The sequence below is a fragment of the Peromyscus eremicus genome, chromosome 4 (assembly GCF_949786415.1).
Source record: "Peromyscus eremicus chromosome 4, PerEre_H2_v1, whole genome shotgun sequence".
In the NCBI taxonomy this organism is placed as follows: Eukaryota; Metazoa; Chordata; class Mammalia; order Rodentia; family Cricetidae; genus Peromyscus; species Peromyscus eremicus.
In genome coordinates, this window is record NC_081419.1 from 106,870,254 (window position 1) to 106,891,404 (window position 21,151).

The window sequence follows — 21,151 nt, forward strand, 5'->3', positions numbered from 1 at the left end:
ATTGCCCCTTTTTCCCTTTGGTGCGAGTATGCATACTTGCTAAAACACATACAAGTGGACACATGGAGTGTCTGCTCTCAGGTTGTCAGAGTTGGCAGCAAGTATCCACACCTGCTGAGCTCACCAGCCTGCCTCTTTTTTTTTTTTTTTTTCTAAAAAGGTTAAGGTTCAGGCGAATTGGTTACTGATTTAAAAAGATGTTAAAATGGTTCTTTGAAGACAAAGTCCAGTGGGGTGGAATCGGCTGTCTGGACTACTGAGAAGCAGTTCAGGCTCCAGGGAAAGACATCTTCTTGGTGTTTTCAGCTTTGCTGGGCTGAAGAGTTTGAAAGTTGAAGTGCTCTCATGAATTTTCTGTTTGGCAAAGAAGGATTGTCCTTCAGGGCAGCTGCCAAGGAGCCTTTTGTCAGTGCCAGTTTCTAACAGCTGGGCTCCAAGTGACGTTTCAAGGAACCAAAACTCCCAAGTGGGAGCTGTGAACACCCCCAGTTCTTTACTTGAGGGAGGAGAAAGTGTCTCAACATCTCCATGGCCGCTTTGGAAAGATGTACAGAACTCTCCATTTCCATGTATGTTAAAGTATGAGTTTGTAGCATTTTATTCCAATTGTGCTGTCTTTGTCTTTCAGTATGAAAATCCATGGACAATCCCAAATATGCTGTCAATGACAAGAATTGGCTTGGCCCCCGTGTTGGGCTATCTGATCCTTGAAGAAGATTTTAATGTTGCACTAGGTGTTTTTGCTCTAGCTGGGCTAACGGATTTGGTAAGTTATGAATTCGTTTGCTTTTTGCTCCCTTCCATATCCTACATTTTCTATAACTCCCCTGGAGCATAGACTCAGCTTTCCTGGAAGGACGTCCTCAGCATGAGTGATCTAGTATTTTGTGTAAGGACTTGTCTTTAGCGTTCATGTGGAGCTGCTTTTATAAGATCCAGAAGATCTAGAAAAGATTATAAAGATCTAAAGTGTAAAGGTCGTGGAGAGCCCCAGGAGAGGGCAGTCTTTACCCTTTGTTTTTAACTTCTTCAAGAAAGAAACACCCATAGGAATGTTCCAGAGCCGAGTGCTTGCTGTAGTGGTAGAATAAAGAGAAGGTCTGGGACTCTTTTGTGTCTACTCTGAAGGAAATAGTCTGGTCTGCAGGGAGTGGAAGAGGATGTGGCCTGGGAGCTGGCAAAGGCCGTGTGTGCTTGGAGGCTGTCATTCAGGAACACCTAGGACTGCTGTGCATTTAGGCCTAGGTCTGAGATGGGCATCCATCCTTTTTCCTACTTCCTGAGCACATGGACAAGGAGGGGAGCTCTTTGACATCACACTGTCAGTTTAGGGAGTGTGCTACCAAGTTAGAATTGGGGAAACAGTTGTATGTTAGAAGGCTCTACTGCTTTTGCTGACTAGCCACTGCCATCGTATATGACCTTTTCACAGAGGATTTGAAATGGCTTATACAATTCCATGCCCACAAACACAGTTGGGAGAAGGACAGAGGAAAAACCTGAGATCAGAGCTTTTGAGCATGTGGAAATGGAAGCAATATTTTCTCACAGGGAAAGCTAGGAGATGTGTTTGCACCTGGATAGGAGATAAAGTTATGTCTTCAACCCTATTTGTTTTTAACATTTTTGCTCAATAATTATTTAATGAGAGTAGAAAACTGATTTCCCAAAAGTAAAGGTTGTACAGCATTTTTAAAATGTTTGTTTTTCTTCTGTGGTTCATAGTCACAGTACTTGCCTAGTAACTGTAGTGTAGTGATCAGTGTAGAACTGGAGGTCTTGAAGGTGGACAGGGGAGCATTTGCATTGTCCTACGGGTTTCTGACTGGGCATCAGATACAGCCTTTCCCATGAGCTCCTGCCTTTCCTTCAGATGGCAGTTCTCCTTTGTCCCCATCTGTCCGCAGTCTCCTCATCTCTCCCCCTTTCTGCAGTGCCTCTTCGTCCCCCTGAAGCCTAAGGTCTCTCCATTAGTTACTGGTGTGGTCTGAAAGTCTGTCCTAGAACATTAGACTAATAATGAAATAGTTTAGATAGTAAAGTTGGTTTTGTTTTTGTTTTCTTCCCCCCACCTCCAGACATTGGAGTCACCTTTTATATTTGTTAATTTGTGGGGTAGGGGATCAACTGTCACGTGAAATGGCTTTCATGAGTGAGACACCCCATTAATAAGTATGACGTGTATGGGAATCAGAATTAACTGGTATCATATTGTGCACTTTTTCCATGGAGATTTGGATGCCTCCGCACTCACTGGTTTTAAGCAGGGGAATGGCAAGATCTGATTGTGTGGGAAGTAGGCTCTAGGCCAGCAAGCGTTGGAAGCCAAGCAGCTGGTGAGGAGGAAGTAGCTTAGACTGAGTTGGAGTTTGGAGTTAGAAGTGGATGGGTTTGGATAATGTTCTGAATAAAGTATTGATAAGTCGATATACTGGACAGGTTGGATGGGAGTAAAATAGTATCACCAAGGCACCCCTGACCCCTTCCCACAAACCACCCCATCTTCAAAATCAGATACTTGGTGGTAACACTGGGGGATGGAGAACCTTTGAGACAGGACAGGGTTTAGGGGAAACAGCTGAGCTCCTGATACCTCTTGCTTCAGGTTGAATGTGGCAGTGTAGAGCAGAAGAGGACGGATTGGGAGCTGACTAATCAGATCTAAGTGAGATCTAATCAGTCCAGTAAGTGAAAGGGAGAAGTGGACAATTAGTAAAGGACCAGAAGCCTGGCGAGGGTGTTAGGGATAGTGAGAAAGGAAGATTGGGCAGTGCATGTCCCAGAGAGTAAGTGACAAAAGTGCTGCTTTTGTGTGGAGGTCACATGATCTGGAAATGCAGAACACATTGGTGGTCTGCATGAGAACTTTCTAGAGGTGTGAGGATGATTGGCCTAAGTTGATAAGTACATGAGGGATGGTAATGGCTGGCACTGCTTTTAAGAAGATTTTGCTTTGTAGGAGAATAGAGAAAGAGGGCCATGGGAGGATTGTTTTAAAGACAGGTGTGCTGAGGAATATTTTCCATTAGCTGAGTAATAAAATGAAGGATGGGATTTGAGTAGGGAACACAGAGGATGAGTGCAGCTGAGCAGTGTTATTAGGTGCAACATAGGGAAGTACCAGTTGTCTTTTTACTGTTTTCTTCTAGGAAAGTATAGACATAGCCATGGGCCAGAATGAGAGCATTTAGTAGGAACGAAGTAGGTCAGGGGTAAAAGCATAAGAGAAGATAATACTGTCAATAGACACAGCTAGGCGGTGAGTGTCCACAGAAGGCTATGTCCTGAATTCATGAGATCGTCAGCCCATTTATGTATTTTTTGGAGCGGTGTTTAGCCACTTGCATGCAGGCCTGAAGTGCATGGAAGTGGTATTGTGGGAGGAATGAAGTGCAGTGAAAGGAATGAGGTGGGTTAGAGGGACAGTGAAGACAGGAGAGTAATAATGGCCACAGTGGGAAGTGAAGAACAGAAACTGAACCAAAAGTGGCTCTTCAAGGCCTTAACTCCCCATTATAGACACTTGGTTAATCAGCATTACCTCTAACCACTTAAGAAAGTAGCTGGGCATGGTGGTGCAGATCTCTAATCCCAGCACCAAAGGCAGGCTGATAGCTACGGGTTCTGGACCAATCAGGTCTACATGGTAGGTTCCAGGCTGCAGAATTAAGAGAACCTGTCTCAAAATAAACAATAAATAACTAAAAATTACAGGGGAAGGGGTCAGGGAAGAAGACAGCTGATTGTTCTAGTTGTAACTGGAGTAGTTAGTAACCACTTTTTTTTTTTTTTTTTTTTGTCGGAGCTGAGGACTGAACCCAGGGCCTTGTGCTTGCTAGGCAAACGCTCTACCACTGAGCTAAATCCCCAACCCCTAGTAACTGCTTTTTTGAGGACTTGCTAAGAGACTGAACAAGTATTAATCATACTGTGCTGAAGGCAGCTAAGGCTTTGAGGTAGATGGTGTTGCCTGTTTCAAGCAGAAAGAAAGCCAGGTCAAACGCCTTGTTCAAAGTCATGCAGGAAGGGGGTGCAGAGCCGGGTTTGCAGTCTGTTCTGCTGCTGTGTCTGTGTTGTTGCTGTGGGTTTTGTTTTGTTATGCCTGGATTCATCCTCTGGCCTTTTGTGTGTCAGGTGAGTGCTCTGCCCTGAGCACTCAGGCCTAGACCAACTCCTTAGCCACTCCTGGGTATGTCTTTCTCCTTTAACTTTATTGGAATACTTGCAACATAGAGGACTTAGTATCTTTAAAAGGCATCATGCTTAATTGCACATAAGTTAGTTTTATTGTTTTCTTAGAAATAAAAGTAGAGATTTGTTGAAGTATAGAGTTAAATAGAAATAGAGTTAAATAAAATAAGTGCTATACATTGGAGCCTAGGATGAACAAGACAGATACTTCTGTCTTGTGTCATGTCACAGCACCTGTTTTTAACCCTTTTTGTGTCCCTGATGATGCAAGTCTGGCCCTTCTTGAGTTAGGCTAGAGATTCAGTTTTTATGGTAAAAAGCTTGGCAATCTAGTGTGATTTAGGTTAAAATATTGTTTCTAATCAAAGTAAGTAATTAAAGAAGTAATGTGCTGGGTTTGTTGGTGCACTCCTTTAATCCCAGCATTCATGAGTCAGAGGCAGGGAGACCTCTGTGGGTTCCAGGGCAGCCAGGGCTACATAGCAAAACCCTGTCTTGAAAAATGAAAAAAAAAAAAAAAGTAGTTTAAGTATTAGCATTTTAACTAGGGTAGGTACAGAGGATTATGTTTTTCTTTCAAATATAGGTAATACATAGAACATGGAATTATTGAATTAATAGTGGTACTAAACAGTGTGTGTGTGTGTGACATATATTTATTACTTTTGTGTGTGTATGATGCAGGTCATCAAACCAGGGCCTCACAGAAGCTAGTCAAGCACTCTTTTCACTAAATACACCCTAGCTCTCTGAACAAAATATATTTTAAAGTTAAAGAGAGATGGCTCAGCTATAAAGAGTGCTTCCTGCTCTACTATAGGACCTGAGTTTGAATCTCAGTACCCACATCAGACAGCTCCCAGCTGCTTGTAACTCCAGTTCCAGAGGATCTGACAGTCTCCTCTGGCCTCTGCAGACACACATATACACACACAGATACATGGCCTACAGTTACACATACACATAAATTTAAAAACAAACCCACAAGAGTCAGATAATACAGTAAAATAGACAGGGATGTAAAAGCTGAGTGTCTCACAATTAAAAAGTAGTTCTTACATGCAATAGCAACCGTTAAAGCTCCAAACAGCAGGCTCCTTCTCCCAGCTCTGTCAGTCATGCCTTCTGTGAGTTTTGTGGGCTCTATATTTCTACATTTGTGTTTGGGTTCATCCCACATGAGCATGTTGTGAAAATAGTGAGAAGTCAGTAGGACCCCTTGGAGGAGAAGGAAATTTATCATTTAGGTAATTACTATTTTAAAAGCTAAAAGGAGTAAGAATGTTTGGGGATAAGAAATCAGATTTGGCTGGCATTGTCTGAAAGCATAGTTGTTTTTCTGGTGTTTCTTAAGCTTCAAATTATCTATTCTGTTCCTATTATGATGTTTATTTAAAAAACACTTCTATTTTCAGTTGGATGGATTTATTGCTCGAAACTGGGCCAATCAAAAATCAGCTTTGGGAAGTGCTCTTGATCCACTTGCTGATAAAGTTCTTATCAGCATCTTATATGTTAGCTTGACCTATGCAGATCTTATTCCAGGTAAGAACACTCATGTGTACTTTCAATAATAGGGAAGAACAATGGTAGTGAGCTCAGGCCTTCTCTTGAGAGAAATAGTTTTTCTTCCAAAATATATTTTCAACTTTAAACTGTTTCCTCAATTTCAAATAAACTGTTTTGCTTGTCACACTGTTTATTGTAGAATTTGTGTCCTTGTTACACTAGGAGAAACAGTTTGTTTATGACTTTGTTTAAAATTAATTGAGGTAATAGTTCAGTACCAATTCATAACACTCCAGAATTTTTTGGTGATACATTATGTGTTTTTAGCACACAGATATTTGGAAGTAATTTAAAATCTTCATAAGTCGCTGATTTTTTTTTTCAATTTTTATTTTATGTATATGGTATGTATATTTTGCCTGCATGTATGTCTGTACACCACTTGGTGCCTGGTGCCCACGGAAGGCAGAAGAGGGTGTCAGATCCTCTGGGACTGAAGATAGAGACAGTTGTGAGCCATCAATGTGGGTCCTGGAATCAAACTCAGGTCCTCTGGAAGGGCATCCGGTGCTCTTAACCGCTGAGCCATCTCTCCAGCCCCCAGGGTTATCCTTATTAAGTACAGTTTATTCATAATGGGAACTCTGATACTATGAAGATATCTGTAAATTTTGCTTCATTCATTTTTTTAAAAGATTTATTTATGTATTTATGTGAGTGCTCTATTTGCATGTGTGCCTACATGATAGAAGAGAGCATCAGATCCCATTATAGATGGTTATGAGCCACCATATGGTTGCTGGAAATTGAACTGAGGACCTCTGGAAGAACAACCAGTGATCTTAATTACTGAGCCATCTCTCCAGCCCCCGCATTATTCATTATTGTTCAGTTTCAGATCATATACACATATGCATTTTCTGAATACTCTGAAACTTCATGGTCTCTTTTGTTACGTGTTGTCATGCCACTCTGGTTCTTCATTTTGTGCTTAGGCTGTATTTCTTAAGTAGTTTTTCTTCCTCATTCCCCCCCCCCCCCCCGTTAGAAGTGGGATTTGAGAATGGAAGCTGGTCCATTGTTGGTGTCTGGCAGAAGTGTAGTGGTGTCTCATTCTGGTCTTGTATTGTTGTCCATTAGTGTCCGTTGTTGGTGTCTGGTAGATGAAGTATCATGATGCTCATCCAGCTTGATGCTGGTTTTCTAAATGCTCAAGACATTAGTTATTAGTTATTGCTATTAATAAGTAATAACACATTGTTAGTTATTAGATATTCTTAGCTGTTTCCAGTGTGTATGATATTAGAATTAGCTTTTTCCAAAGGGAAAATAAAAATCTGTTGGGGATTTAATTGATTTGGTTACATGGAATGTATAGATCTCTTTGGAAAATTTGACATTTTTTACAAGTCTTCTTGGTCACAAATGCCATGTCTCTATGTCTTTAGGCCGTGTCGGATGTCTTTCAGAGTTTTTAATTTTCTCCAAGACAGTGATAAATTTTTGACAGATTTACTCTCAGGTATTTGATAGTTCTTAATGTTCTTACCAGTGGAAGCGTTGAAGTGTTATGTAATGATCGCTGTTATTGATGTGACAACAGTTGCTTCTTTTCCGATGTTAACCTGTCTAATAAAGCTTTCTCCCTCTGACTCTGTTCAATTCTGCTGGCTTGTCTCCAGGCCCACTATGCACGGTCTGTGGTTAATGACTGTTTCTTTTATCTCTCTGACTTCCTCACCGTACTGTGTGTCTCATGCTGAGCAGGAGCAAGCCTGACTCACCCCAGCTCAAAGCTTTTACAACCACTTTGTAGGGTGATTCCTGTAGGGATTTGTAGATCCTCTTTACAAGTTAAGTAGTAGTTTTTCTTGGAAATTTCTTCCAAGTGTTTATTTTGATGGAGCACTGAGAACTCTTTCTTGGCATATTACTGGTCTAGCATTTTTCCCCCTTTAAGCTGCTATTACGAGGTGAGTTGCATTACAGTTTTTCTAGTGTTAAAACAACCTGTAGTCCTGGTGAAAATCCAGCTTGGCCAGGATACATTCTGGAGATATTGTTGGGCTTGGTTTGATAGTATTTTGTTGAATATTTCTCACTCAGATTTAGCTTGGCCTACTTTTTTTGTGGGGGGTGTTTTTTTTTTGTGATTTTTGCCCCCACCAGTGGCCTTGTACTTGGTAGGCATTATTATACCACTGAGCTAAATTCCCAAGCTATAGCCTGGAATTTGTTTCTTGAAAAATCTTTGTTGGTTTTTAAATTAACTTTACAAGTTATAATATAACGTTAATAGGTTTTATCATGGCATCTTCATACATAAGGTGTCATACACATTGTTCTCAGTCATTCCCTTCTTTGCCTCCAGTGGACCCTTTTCATCCTCTAGTTCCCTCTGCTTCCTGTTAGACATGTATGCCATGACCTGCTCGGCACCCACCTCGCTTAAGATCTTATTCTTAAGGATCCTCTTTCCAGCTTTATGACCTACAAAAACATAAGTACTCGCGTACATGCACACACTTGTACATTCATACATGTACATTTCTAAATTTAAGTTCTACATGAGAGAAAATGTGTGTTTTTGAGTCTGACTTTTTAGCTGAATAACGATTTCCAACCCATTTGCTGCAAATGTCATGACTTCCTTTTTCTTTTAACTGTGAGATTTTTGTTCATCCATTCATTTATAAGCATTGAGGCTGTTTCAGTTTCCTGACTTTTTTGAATAGTGCAGCAGTAAACAGGCAGTTCCTGGAGTCCTTCTGCCGTGTACTCTAGTGGCGTAGCTGGGTTGTATGGTAGTTCTGTTTTGTCTCTTGAGGAAGCTCCATACAGGTCTCTATAGTGGTTGCATTCCCATCATCAGTGAATAAGGGTTCCTCTTCCCCACATTCTCATCAGCATTTGCTGTCCTGTTTTTCTTGGCGGGCGTCAGCCGTTCTCACTGGGCCCCTGTTTTTAATACCAGTGTTGTAACTTGCCTAATCAAACAGGTCACTGACTTTTTTTTCTTCAGTGCTTGAGTGGTATGCATGTGACATTACAGTTTTTCATCTTGAGTGTTTGATAGAATTTGTTGAAGCTGTTGAGAATTTTGAAAGGTGATTAATTTTTTAATTTTTTTTTAATTGTTCTAGGGTAATTCAGTTTAATAATTTATCTTTTGTGTATTTTACAAGTTGTGATTTTTTTTTTCCCTAGGAACTTATCTATTTTATTTATATTATTAAGAAGTTTGGGATTGGGGATTTAGCTCAGTGGTAGAGCGCTTGCCCTGGGTTTGGTCCTCAGCTCTGGAGAAAAAAAAAAAAAAAAAAAGAAGTTACACCAGGCCGCGGTGGCGCACACCTTTAATTCCAGCACTCGGGAGGCAGAGCCAGGCTGATCTCTGTGAGTTCGAGGCCATCCTGGTCTACAGAGCGAGATCCAGGACAGGCACCAAAACTACACAGAGAAACCCTGTCTTGAACCACCCACGCCCCCCCCCCAAAAAAAAAAACTCAAAAAGAAGTGACTTCTTCATAGCACCTTTTTGTTGGTACTGTAGATATGTGGTACACAGTAACGTCCTCATTTTCAACTCGAATCGTACTTTCTTCTGTTTTTCTCGTGATTAGTCACGTGTTGCCAGTTCTGTGACTCCTAATGAACCAAATCTGGGTTTGAAAAGACTCACTGATTATTTATGTCATTAAATATGTCATCTCCTCCCTTTCTCTCTCTCTCTCTGCCTGTCTGGGCTTTCCTTGATCCCTTTTTATTTATCAGTTCTTCTAGTAGAAATAAAAAAGGTGCCATATTTAATGAAACATTTTTAGTAGCTATATTAAAAGATGAATAGATTAAAATTTTGATGAGCTACTTTCTTTAACCCAGTAGATTAATGCCGTTCTGCTGGGCCAGTGAGATGACTCTGCGAGTAAGGTGCTGAGGAAGGAACCTGAGTTCAGTCCTCTGGACCCCAAAATCAGTTCTCTGACCTCCTGTGCAGCACATGTGCACCCCACCCACGTGCTCACACACTAGATAAGTCTTTTCAGTGTAATTCAGAAAATGACTCTAGCATATAATCAATAAGAAATGACCAAATTGAAGTATAAAACTTCTAAAATGGAGTGTTTCTCTCCATTTATGTACCTGTCTATTTGATAAGCCACCCTTAAGTACTTGATAGTGCTCCTGGCTGTGTGTGTGTGTGTGGACAGCACAGCCTGGAGATGGGCACATTGCTCATTGCTTTCTAGCTCTTATGAGGTTTCCATGCAACTGTACTTTCCGTATGTATCACTTTCACAGCATTTTGTGTGTTTGTTAGTGTTTTTGTTATTGTCCGAGACAGAATATTTTCCTCATAGTTTTTTTTGTCTGTCTTGTCTAATAACTTTTCTTAGGTTGGGGTGTGGCTCAGGATCAAAACATTTCTCTAGTATGCACAAGGCCCTGTGTTCAATCCCCACTACAACCAAGATAACAATGTGTTTTAGTTGTCAGTTTGTATGGATTCTGTAGGTGTCTTTTGTTAATGATTGAAAGCTTTACTGCATGTTCAGAGACTATGCTCTATGACTTTAGTCTTCCAACCTGTATCCAATCAGATTTTATAAACATGTACTTCAGTGAATGGATATGCTGCAGTCCTGTGTTGTGATGTTCTCTGTGGAAGCTTAGTAAGTGTAGTTTTAAGTCTTGTTGAAAGGTTCACATCTTCACTCCCTGCCCCCCTGCCTTTGGTCCTCTTGTCAGTGACTGAGAGATGAGGTTAAAGTTTCTGTGTCTTGTTTACTCATCTCCCCTCCACTTCTAATTTTGCTTCTTTTTTTTTTTTAAAATCATGCTGTTAAGAGCGCATAAGTTGGAATTGTATATTTATGACAAAGAGTATTATTTTATTTGGAAGTGGCCCACCAGGTGGTTGCAGGCAGTAAAATGACTCCAGAGTACTGCCAGGTCCTGGTGCTGAAATGACTCCAGAGCATTGCCCAAGTCTGCATTCCATAGACCTTATTCCTGCTCGGGTTCCTTCACAGTTACTGATTTTGATTTGCAGAGGTTAGCTACATTTTAAAGTGTGGTTATTGTTAATTTATCAGCTAATGCTTACTGTACAAGTATTTGTTTAATCATTAAGAAAGTGCATCTTAAAATATGGTTCATGTGGTTAATAGTAGACTGGCTACTAGAGTCACATGCTCTGCTAGACACATTTTCTCTTTGAAACAGCACTGTCGTGGAGGGTGAGAGCAAGGCAAATTCCGTTTGATTTATAGTTGCAGGTGCAGAGCCAATAGAATGTTAGAACTGGAGAGGACCCTAAACACAGCCTCAGATTACCTTTGAGCTGTTTGAAAATACCACAAAAAAGATATCTGAAGTATGATTTGAATTCAGGATTTTTCCCGTTAAGTTTATTTTGTAGAAGATACAGAATTGTGGTTTAAACTTTGTATGGTACAGAAGGCTGTAAATGAAGTAAGTTCCCTGTCTTCCCATCTAAAATATCCTCCTGTTGGCTATGGCCCTGGGACCATGCTGGAAAACCTGAGGAATATGAGTTGAGTATCCCCAGTGACAAACAGCTTGGGGTTTTAGATTGTTTGGTGATTAGTAATGCTCAGCTGGCAATGTGCTAATATTCCAAAATCCAAGAAACTGAAATCTGAAACATCTCTTGACCAAGCACATTGGATAAGGGAGACTCAGCCTATGATAAGAATTGATTGCCAGGCTGGGCAGAGAGAAGAATAAGAGTCATGTGGGTAGGAACTAGCACAACAAGAGTGAAAATATTTTTGTATTTCTGTATGTAAACTGTGTAAACGCTCTTTAGAAAATAAACTAAAATTCAGATACAAGGAATCCTGAGACTTGAAGATATTTTAACTTCTCTTACACCCCCATTTAACCTCCTTATCATTACTTTTCACTGGATTCCAGTGAGCATGATATCATTTTCCCAGGACAAAGCTGAGAAGAGTCGGGTGTGGAGAGGCTGGGTGTAGCTCACACTAGTATGTACAGACTTGCAGTTTATAGGCAGCCACACGAAGAACAGAAGTGGTGAGTGGATCAGAATTCTGGAGGCAGATTAGTCACAGAGCCACAGTCTGCAGGTTATTCTGATTACAAGAAGGAATAAAAAGACCAGGGCTTTACTGTAGGGCCTGAATCATCAATAAGTATTAATCACAAAGTTTTTACTTATGGAAAGCATCAATTAGTGTGAGGCTGAATGGGCTTTTCTGCAGTCATAGTATCTGTTTGTAGTTTTCAGACTCCTCATTACTGATTTTTATATTTGGTTTTCAGTCCCACTCACTTACATGATAATTTCAAGAGATGTAATGTTGATCGCTGCGGTGTTTTATGTCAGATACCGAACTCTGCCAACGCCGGTAAGTTTCACCAAATAGTCCTTCACATTGCTTATAAATATTTTCTCTTTGAATGCGACCTCACTTTCTGAGAGTAATTTGAACACACTAGTAGTGTGTTTTAAAAGCTGGATTTCTGCCTGGGCGTGGTGACACATGCTTTTTATCTCAGCATTCCAGAGGCAGAAGCAAGTAGATCTCCATGAGGTTGAGACTAGTCTGGGATCTATAGATTCCTAATCTCAAAAAAAACCAAAACAAAACAAAAAAAAAAAACAAACCAAAACAAAACAAACAAAAACAAAAAGTGATTTCTATTAAGTTCAGCTTTTCAGTTGATGGTATATGAAACCTGGGACAGCTAACCAGGCCCCAAGCACCTCACTCTTAGAGATGTTTCTAGCTTCAAGCTATGTATTTTTCATTTAGCCTCACCATGAATGATTTAGAAGTTATTTTTTAAATAAGTCATAGAAGAATGGAATGATTTGCTACATACTAGTTCACTGGTTCTATAAATATTTGAGTATATAAGTATAGCATTGTCTTTTTTGATTCTCAGAAAAAATAGAGATATATTTTATTTATTTTGTTTTAACCTGTAAAAGAGAATAACATAAGTTTCTTTGGGGAAAATATATGATGAAGCAAACTTTGTTAGAGCAATTGTATGCAATGTTGTAGAACTTGACAGATCTATATTTTGAAGAACTTTATTTTCAATAGCCTAGAATGATTAGCATGGTATGTAAATAGTGCTTATTTAACATAAGGAAGATGCCTATACATTGGGGCTAGTCATAGGGTAAGCACTGGTAACTTTTGTTTGAAACCTGAACAATGAATTGAAACTTTTTTTTTTCTTTTGGCAGCGAACACTAGCTAAGTACTTCAATCCTTGCTATGCTACTGCTAGGTTAAAACCCACATTTATCAGCAAGGTAAGACTCACAGCAGCCTTTCAAAGAAGTCAGTCCTTCATGAACTTTTATTAGACTGGAGTGAATATAAAAGTCTCAGGAGCAGCTTAGAACGAAAGCATTCTTAACCATTTGTGTGGGAGTGTGTACACGCACATGTGTGGAAGGTAGAGGCATCTTGTGGGGGTCAGTTCTCTCTTTCCATCTTGTTGGTCTTGGGAATTGAACTCAGGTTGTCAGGCTTGGTTACAGGCACTTTTGATTGCTAGTCATCTTAACCAACTTGAATGAGACGAATTTAAATGTGTTGATTAGAAGGGCTAGAAGAGGGGTCAGACAGACAATGTCAAGTTAATTCTTCTGTCATCTAAATTGTTTTAGATCTGTAGTGTATGCAGTTTGTCTTTGTCGATGGGCTAAGAATTAAACCTTGAATGAGATCATAGGGTAGGTAAAAAGGGAGATGTAGTGCTTCTTGAGATACAAGATTTCAATGAAGAGTCTCATGCTTTTCCTGTCTTCCTGTAGTCAGAACATCATATCTAAGACCTTTTCATTTGTTCATTCATTCATTCATTCATTTTAATTGCAGGTGCCTATATGTAGTATGTGTGTGTATGTGTGTGTGTGTGTATGTATGTATGTGTAGGCTGGCGTAGGTAGTCTTCCTCTCGCTCTCTACAATTAATGATTGAGGCAGCTCTCAGCTGAACCTGGAGCTTGCCTTAGCTCTAGGGATCTCCTGTCTCTTTACCCTGCTGAGCTATTTCTCTAGCCCCAACTCTTTTATTTTTAAGTGTTAGATGAAAAGGGACTAAACAGTTTACTGTAAATTGTCAATGTGTTTTGTTAAGTCTTTTTCAGGATCATAAATGTACATCACCCTTTGCACAGAAAAAAAGATATTAATGTCTTGATAACTTCACTTAAGTCATCCTTCCATTCTATTTCTTGTGACAGATGTAACAGATTAGATGTCCTTGGGACAGAGGGACCATTGTTTTTGTACAGGCACAGACTATTACAACATACAGGGAGCTTTTAGCTTCATGTGACTTTATTTGTGTGAAGGGCAACAATTTGTATATAGCACTTCATAGAAAATCACTTGGAGTGCTGGGACAAACGCACCAATAAACGCTTGTTCTTATAGGAAGTTTCTCAGATGGAATGTGTTGTTTATTTTAAAAATCACACTGTGATCACTGTCATTTGACTGCAGAATGAATAATAGGACCAAGGTGCGTCTCTGTACACCTTCCTTAACTGCATCATACCCAGATTGTTTCATAGAATGTCATCTTAGACTGTTTCTGCTTCTGTTTTGTGCTGTTGAGGATAGGTAGTACTTATTTCCCAGAGGAATCATGAAATCATGGCAGTGAATGCATTTTGGTTTTCTGACCTCACAGGGTGTGGCAGGCAGCACGTAAAGTGGCCTTGGAAGTCTGGGTTCTGGGTTTGGCTCTGGTGCTTACTATGATCCTCTCACCCAGGGAGAAGCCACTTCATTATTTCATGTTTACAGAGCTGTTTGAATGGATAGCTAGGAAGTACGGCAAAGAATTTAGTAAGAATTGTATAGCATCATTGAATTGCTGTGGGATTCAAGATGTGGTACTTTCTGATGGTTGTCACTACCCTTGTAAATAAAGCTGTGTAGGCAGAGAGGTCAGTTGGTGACTCTGACCTGTTAGGTATTCTCACCTGGGAATGCCAACTTTGGCATGGATAATGCTGTTCAATCCAGAATGCTTAGAGTGTGTCACAATGAGTATACTTTTGCCTCAAAAGCTTAAAACAGAACCCATTTGACACTGTTCATTCATAATGCCTTTATTTTTAAGGTAAATACAGCAGTCCAGTTAATTTTGGTGGCAGCTTCTTTGGCAGCTCCAGTTTTCAATTATGCTGACAGCATTTATCTTCAGATACTGTGGTAAGCTATATTTAGAATTACTTTGAGAATATCAGTACAGTGGCTTTGTATTGTGACAATCCTAAAATGACTATGTTCTTAAAGTGTTTAATGAACAGTAGGTAGACAAAGCTCTGACCATCCCCTCTTCCCTTCTTTCTATTCTTCTCTGCTTCTCCGATTTTATTTGCTATCTTTTTTCTTTGTAAATACTCATGAGTCCACTTAGTGCTGCTTGTATGTACTAGGGCATGGGTAACCCCTAAGGAGCCGTATCTCTGAAGAAAACCAATTCTCTTTCCCCCAACAGCCATTAGTTGCCAATAGCTCCTCAAAAAGGGGTAGAACTTCATGGTCCCAGCTGTGTTCATGCAGAGATTGTAGCTGGCTTGCGCTGGCCTTATGCATGTGTACAGTCATACTCACTGTAAGTTCATGTGTGTAGTGTCACCATTGTGTCCAATAAATACTGTTTTGTTGCAAATGCCCACTACCTCTGGCTCTTAAAATTTTCCCCTGCTTTTGCATGATGGTCCCTGAGCCATGGTGTTAGGGAGTGTGATGTAGCTCTTCTATTTGCAGCTGGGCACTCAACAGTCTCTTAGAAGCAAGTTTTGCCCAGCTTGAACCCTGAAAGCTACAATAGCAAGTGTTTGCAGTAGTGGCACAAATAGTTATGGGAATAACTAATCACTTTCTGATTGGATTTAAAACCTACTCCACAAGATAGAACTAAAGCCTGCTTCCATTAACAGGACCCCCAAACCAGTGGCTGGCTAAGTCATAGATCCTAGGAGAGAACTTAATACTATCATTCTGCTAAACAGAGATAGTAATGAGTTGCCTCTAGGTTCCTATTTTTATACCCATATGTTAGTGCATCTCCCGGTCGTCACCAGAGAAGCCTCTTTTTATAGTAGAGGGGGATTAACACAACTGGCATTCTTAACCTTACTCTCAGGCCTGGAGCATAGAAGTTAGCAGTCACAGCTTGGAGGAATGAGAAGTATTGCCAGTGTGTTAAGAGTTTTAGAGGAAGAAAAAGTAATAAGAAGTAGCATTTGAGCCATAAATACAGGTGAACGGGGCCCTCAGCAGACATTCTGAACAGTGATGTTGAGGATCCAGGCTAGTGGGGGGGACACATAGTGAAAGCACTTTGAATCTTTTTTTTTTTTTTTTTTTTTTTGGTTTTTCGAGACAGGTTTTCTCTGTGTAGCTTTGTACCTTTCTTGGAACTCGCTTTGGAGACCAGGCTGGCCTCGAACTCACAGAGATCCGCCTGCCTCTGCCTCTCGAGTGCTGGGATTAAAGGTGTGTGCCACCACCACCCGGCTAGCACTTTGAATCTTGAGCTAATTACTGTTGTGGGGTAATCTTTTTGCACACTGTAAAGATGTGTCATTGTTATTGGTTTAATAAAGAGCTGAATGGCCAATAGCTAGGAGAGGATAGGCGGGACTTCTGAGGAGAGAGGAACTCTGGGAAAAAGAGGGGGGATTTACTAGCCTGATATGGAGTTGGATGTAGCAGGAATCTTAACAGGTCTTATTAATAAAATCAAACCTGGAGCCAGGTATTGGGGTGAAGCTGGAAGATCACAGAAGCAGAACAAGCCACAGCTACCTCACCTCGCCAATTCCTCAGCTGATCCTGTTTCCTCAGACTGGAAACCTCTGAGTCCTCATCCAGAATGAATCTCAGCTGAACTGCTGCTCAAAAGCCTGAAAGCTTAACCAGCCAAATGCTTCTAGTTTCTGATCTTCACACCTTATATATCTTTCTGCCTTCTACCATCACTCCCTGAGATTAAAGGCTCACTTTCTGGGATTAAAGGCGTGAGTCACCATGCCTGGCTGTTTCCAATGTGGCCTTGAACTCACAGAGATCCAGAGGGATTTCTGCCTCTGGAATGCTAGGATTAAAGGCGTGTGCTACCACTGCCTAACTTCTATGTTTAATATTGTGGCTGTTCTCTCTCTGACCCCAGATAAGTTTATTAGAGTGCATAATATTTCAGGGAACACAGTACCACCACAGCTGGACATACAGAATGGCAGAACGTAGATTAATAGAAATGGGTTAATTTAAGTTATAAGAACTAGGAGATCAAGCCTAAGCTAAGGTCAAGCTTTTATAATTAATAAGTTACTCTGTCATTATTTGTGGGCTGGTGGTCTAAAGAAAGTCCTATAAAAAAGCTTGATACAAATTACTCATTTGTAAATGTCTTAAAATGTGTCAAAATCAAACTTTTAAGCATTCCAAATAGGCTGCCATGTTGATTTGTATTTTGATAAACTTTTAATTATAATTAAAACATGCTTTAGCAGTCTGAACAAATGTGGTTGGTAAATCAAAGTGAGTTATACTAAAGACTTTTAAAAGTGATACAGTTTGAACTTTATTTTCTTGCATAAAATGAAGGTTCCCCCTCCCCCTTGGTGTTTTGGTTCATTAATGGAAGTTTTCTTTCTTCCAAATTGCATCCATATGTAACCAGATTCTCCTGTTTTTGCTTCAAGGTAGTGCATGACGTTAGATCTGTCCCAAGCAGTCTAAGTAGGAGCTCTATAGATTTCTGCCGTGTTTCTCCGGTCTTTTTACAGTTGTCTCCATTTCTGTACAAATTTAGTTTTGTGGAGAAAAATGAGAACATAAGAGTTGTGGTCAGAAAAACAGTTGCTAGCACTGCTAGTCTGTAGGCCATGGTAATTAGATGACTTTGATTTGGCATCACCAATTCAAATGAAGTCTTTATTAAAGGAAGTCATGGATTTAGATTTCTGTAGTTAGACAGTTCTGTCACACAGTTCTATTTTCTTAGTCCATCTTTGATGTGTGTACTTTATGATTTCTGCTGTTAGTGCTTTTAGAGTTGACAGCTGAGTCCCATTTCTCTCCAAGGTGTTGTACAGCCTTCACTACAGCTGCGTCAGCATACAGTTATTATCACTATGGTCGGAAAACCGTTCAGGTGATAAAGGGCAAATGAGAGGCATCCGGCTCCAGCAGCAAGGAAGCGACTTGCATCATCGGCAGCAGCGCCAGCGAAAGCTACAGGACTTTCCCCATCTTGGTGTTCAGCTTGTGAAAGGACTTGTCAGGCAAACCATGTCTCAAACCGAAGGAATGTACGTCGAAAATAAGCTCTATCATGGGCCTACACAGAATTTCCAGTGTATTTTTAAATACAAATAAAACTATAATGTAGAATTTTTAATCTTAGGTTTTTGATTAATTTGTGAGATGAATTATTCTAGTTATTGTCTTTTTTTTTTAATGTTTTTAAAAAACATAGTTGATAGTATTGAAACAGGAAAGCAGGAGGGATTTCCTGAGATGAGATATATACCCTACACAGCGTGGCTATGCATTTTTATGTTTGAATTTTAAATCTATATACACATTTAACATTTCATGTGGTGAATACCTGACCATTTGAAAATGTGAGAATAAACTTAGCTGCGGGGTAGGGTAAAGGTGTAAAGAGCCTTAAAATGCCATAAGTTTTGAAAATAAAAAGATCAAATAAAATAGACGGTATTGAAGTTTATCAGTAGTCTTCCAGCCTCTCAGGTACCAAATAGTTTATGTATTAGGAAAACAGGTAACATGGGAGTCAGAATGGAACACATAATGGCTTTGCATCTAAAAGGCCAAGAATTACGTCATGCCTCCCCACTATTTCTAATGTGATGTTTGTATGATATTGCAACCTGTACTCATATGTCATGTAAATAATATAAAACTTTCTATTTTTCAGAGTCTTTTTTTTTTAAAGCTTTGGGGAGTCTTCTATTGTTAACTCAATAAAAAAAAAAGAGCTTGGAAAAACGCGCCTTCTTTCCACTTGGGTTGTTCTGTGGTTTGTCTTTGTGCAGCTGCATAGTTTGCCAATCTATGCAGTACACTTAGATGCAGCACTTCCCCCTCATGTGGTGAACATAAGTGGTTCAGGACCATCTGACTTTAAAGACCCGCCACACCCTGTGTTTAGGGTGCAGCTAGGGTCAGGAAGCTGGGGTTCCTTCACATACTGGAGGCCTTTGGTGGCCCTTTCTCCTTAGCTTTAACCTACATGTAATGTGGAACCATACATTAAGACTCTCCTGTGGGGATATACTGAGTACCCTAATAAACTTGCCCGAGGATCAGAGACGTAGAGGTCAGGCAGTGGTGGCACACACCTTTAATCCCAGCACTTGAAGTCTCATACCTTTGCTTGGGTAGGACACATGCCTTTAATCCCAGGAAGTAATATGGCAGGGCAGAGAGAGGTATATAAGGCGTGAGGAAACAGGAACGCAGTCTCTTTAGGCTGAGAATTTCAAAGAGGCAAGAACTAGTGGCTGGCTGTTCTGTTTCTCTGATCTTTCAGCTTCACCCTGATATTTGGCTCTGGGTTTTTTATTAAAAGACCATCTAAGATTCAAACAACACTCTCCAGTCAGTTTGTTGAGCTGTGTTAAGAAATAGAAGTTAAAGATAATTCAAGCTTCCTTGCATTTTGCATTGGTGCAACCCTCTGTTGCTGGTCCTGACTTCTCACATTCTCAAGCACCAGTTTATCCACTGTGGTAGTTTGAATGAGAATGCCCCAAATCTCAGATGTTTGAATATTACCATTTGGGAGAGATCTAGGGAGTGTGGCCTTGCTGGAAGAAGTATGTCACAGGGGTTTCAAAGCCATGTGCTATTCCCAGTTCACTTTCTGGTTTTTACTTGTGGTTCAAGATTTGAACTCTCAGCCCCAGGCCTGTGGCACAATAGCTCCACTCTACCAGGAGCCGCCTGGGGATTCTAGCCCCTGGCAAAGATACTGCAAAGCAAGAGTTCCAGGCCATGCCAGGTAGGCCTCAAGTGCTGCCTGAGGGCCCTCGCCCCTGCCTGCAACACAGCAACAGCTTTCAGTCCATGCGGCTGGTGGGGCAGGACTCAACCAGGAGCCACCCAAGGACTCTAGCTCCAGGCTGGGACATAGCCACAGCAACAGATCCAAGCCATGCCATGTGGCTGGCAGGGGCAGTAAGATGCTCTTATGGTGAGCGAATACAGTGTGGGGAGTTGGAAGAGAGGTGGAGCATTTCATGGGCTGGGGAGAGGCAGTTCTGAAAAGGTGAGGGTGGTGAGGAACTGGCTGATGTGAAAGGCATGGTTGCCACCTATATCCAAGGTGATGTCTGGACATGTGCTATTGCCAAGGGCCATTCTTGGTCCAAAGCCCTGAAGCAGCTGAGCTGATGTCTGTGGCTCTTGTCGCCACTGAGGGCAGTGCAGAGGCCGCTATTTGGGGCCAGATTGGTGTCCGAGAGCCATGCTGCCATGGGGCCATGTACTGCCACCTGGGGCCATGGTGACATTGGGCCCGGGCTGCTGCTGAGGTCCATGTTTGGGTCCATGGCTCTACAGCAGCCAGGGTCTGAGTTAATGTCTATGGCCCATGTTATCACCAAGGCCACAGGGATGCCCGAGGTCTGGTCAGCCAAATGAGACTATGTTGTCCCAGGGCCATGCTGCTACCAGGACCATACTGATCCAGGTGGCTTGTGCTGCCACCTGAGCCAGGGCTACTGCCGAGGGTCACGTCTGGGTCCATGGTCCTGCTGTGGCTGGGGTCTGTTGATGTCCATGGCCTGTATCGCCATGGGGTTCATAGGAACCAAGAGTGTTGAAATCTGAAGGTTGTGCTGAGCTGGCCCTGCCCCTCACTGGATACTGCCACAGGAGATCTAGCCCCTGCAGTCAAGAAAGATGGCCCCACCCTTCACCATGTGCATGCACCTCACCTGGGCAGCACACTAGAGCTGACCCTGTTGTCAGGAAGCAGGTGAACCAGTCCTGAGAGTGAGAACAGCAGAGCTGGCCCTGCCACCCCCTCATCTGCCATGTGGTGGCATGGGTGAGGGAAAGATGCCCTCCCCCTCCCACCCCTTGCTGCCTGTGATCAGTGAGAGGGCTGGATCACGAAAGATGGAGAACTAGCCTTGTCCCTCACTGACTGCAGCACACAAGTGGGCCCTGCAGCACATGGGAGAGCAGGCCCTGCACCTGGCCTGTGCGGTACACTAGAGCTGACCCTGTTGGTGGTGGTGCAGATGAGCCGGACCTGAGGGCATGAGAGCAGGAGAGATGACCCCTCCCCACCTCCACCCTGTGCCCCCTACAGCAATCAGAAGAGAGGGCCCTACGCCTTTTTTGCCTGGGCAAGACAGCGGAGCTGGCCCTGGTGGTGT

At 41.5% G+C, this 21,151-nt stretch overlaps 1 protein-coding gene and 1 non-coding gene across 7 annotated transcripts in view; one reads left to right on the forward strand and one right to left on the reverse strand.

Moving 5' to 3' along the window:
- Crls1 (cardiolipin synthase 1) overlaps positions 1 to 18,138 on the forward strand; it is a 20,350-nt gene extending 2,212 nt beyond the window's left edge. For all 6 annotated transcript variants that reach the window (XM_059261484.1, XM_059261488.1, XM_059261489.1 and 3 more), the window contains exons 2-7: positions 629 to 766; positions 5,607 to 5,736; positions 12,013 to 12,098; positions 12,950 to 13,018; positions 14,845 to 14,936; positions 17,823 to 18,138. In XM_059261484.1, coding sequence (XP_059117467.1) covers positions 629 to 766; positions 5,607 to 5,736; positions 12,013 to 12,098; positions 12,950 to 13,018; positions 14,845 to 14,936; positions 17,823 to 17,910 — 603 coding nt within the window. In that variant the 3' untranslated portion in view covers positions 17,911 to 18,138. The remainder of the gene's footprint in view (positions 1 to 628; positions 767 to 5,606; positions 5,737 to 12,012; positions 12,099 to 12,949; positions 13,019 to 14,844; positions 14,937 to 17,822) is intronic.
- Positions 3,798 to 3,872, reverse strand: Trnaa-agc (transfer RNA alanine (anticodon AGC)). The gene has a single exon. It is a non-coding gene; the product is annotated as a tRNA-Ala (tRNA).
- Positions 18,139 to 21,151: the final 3,013 nt, after the last annotated feature.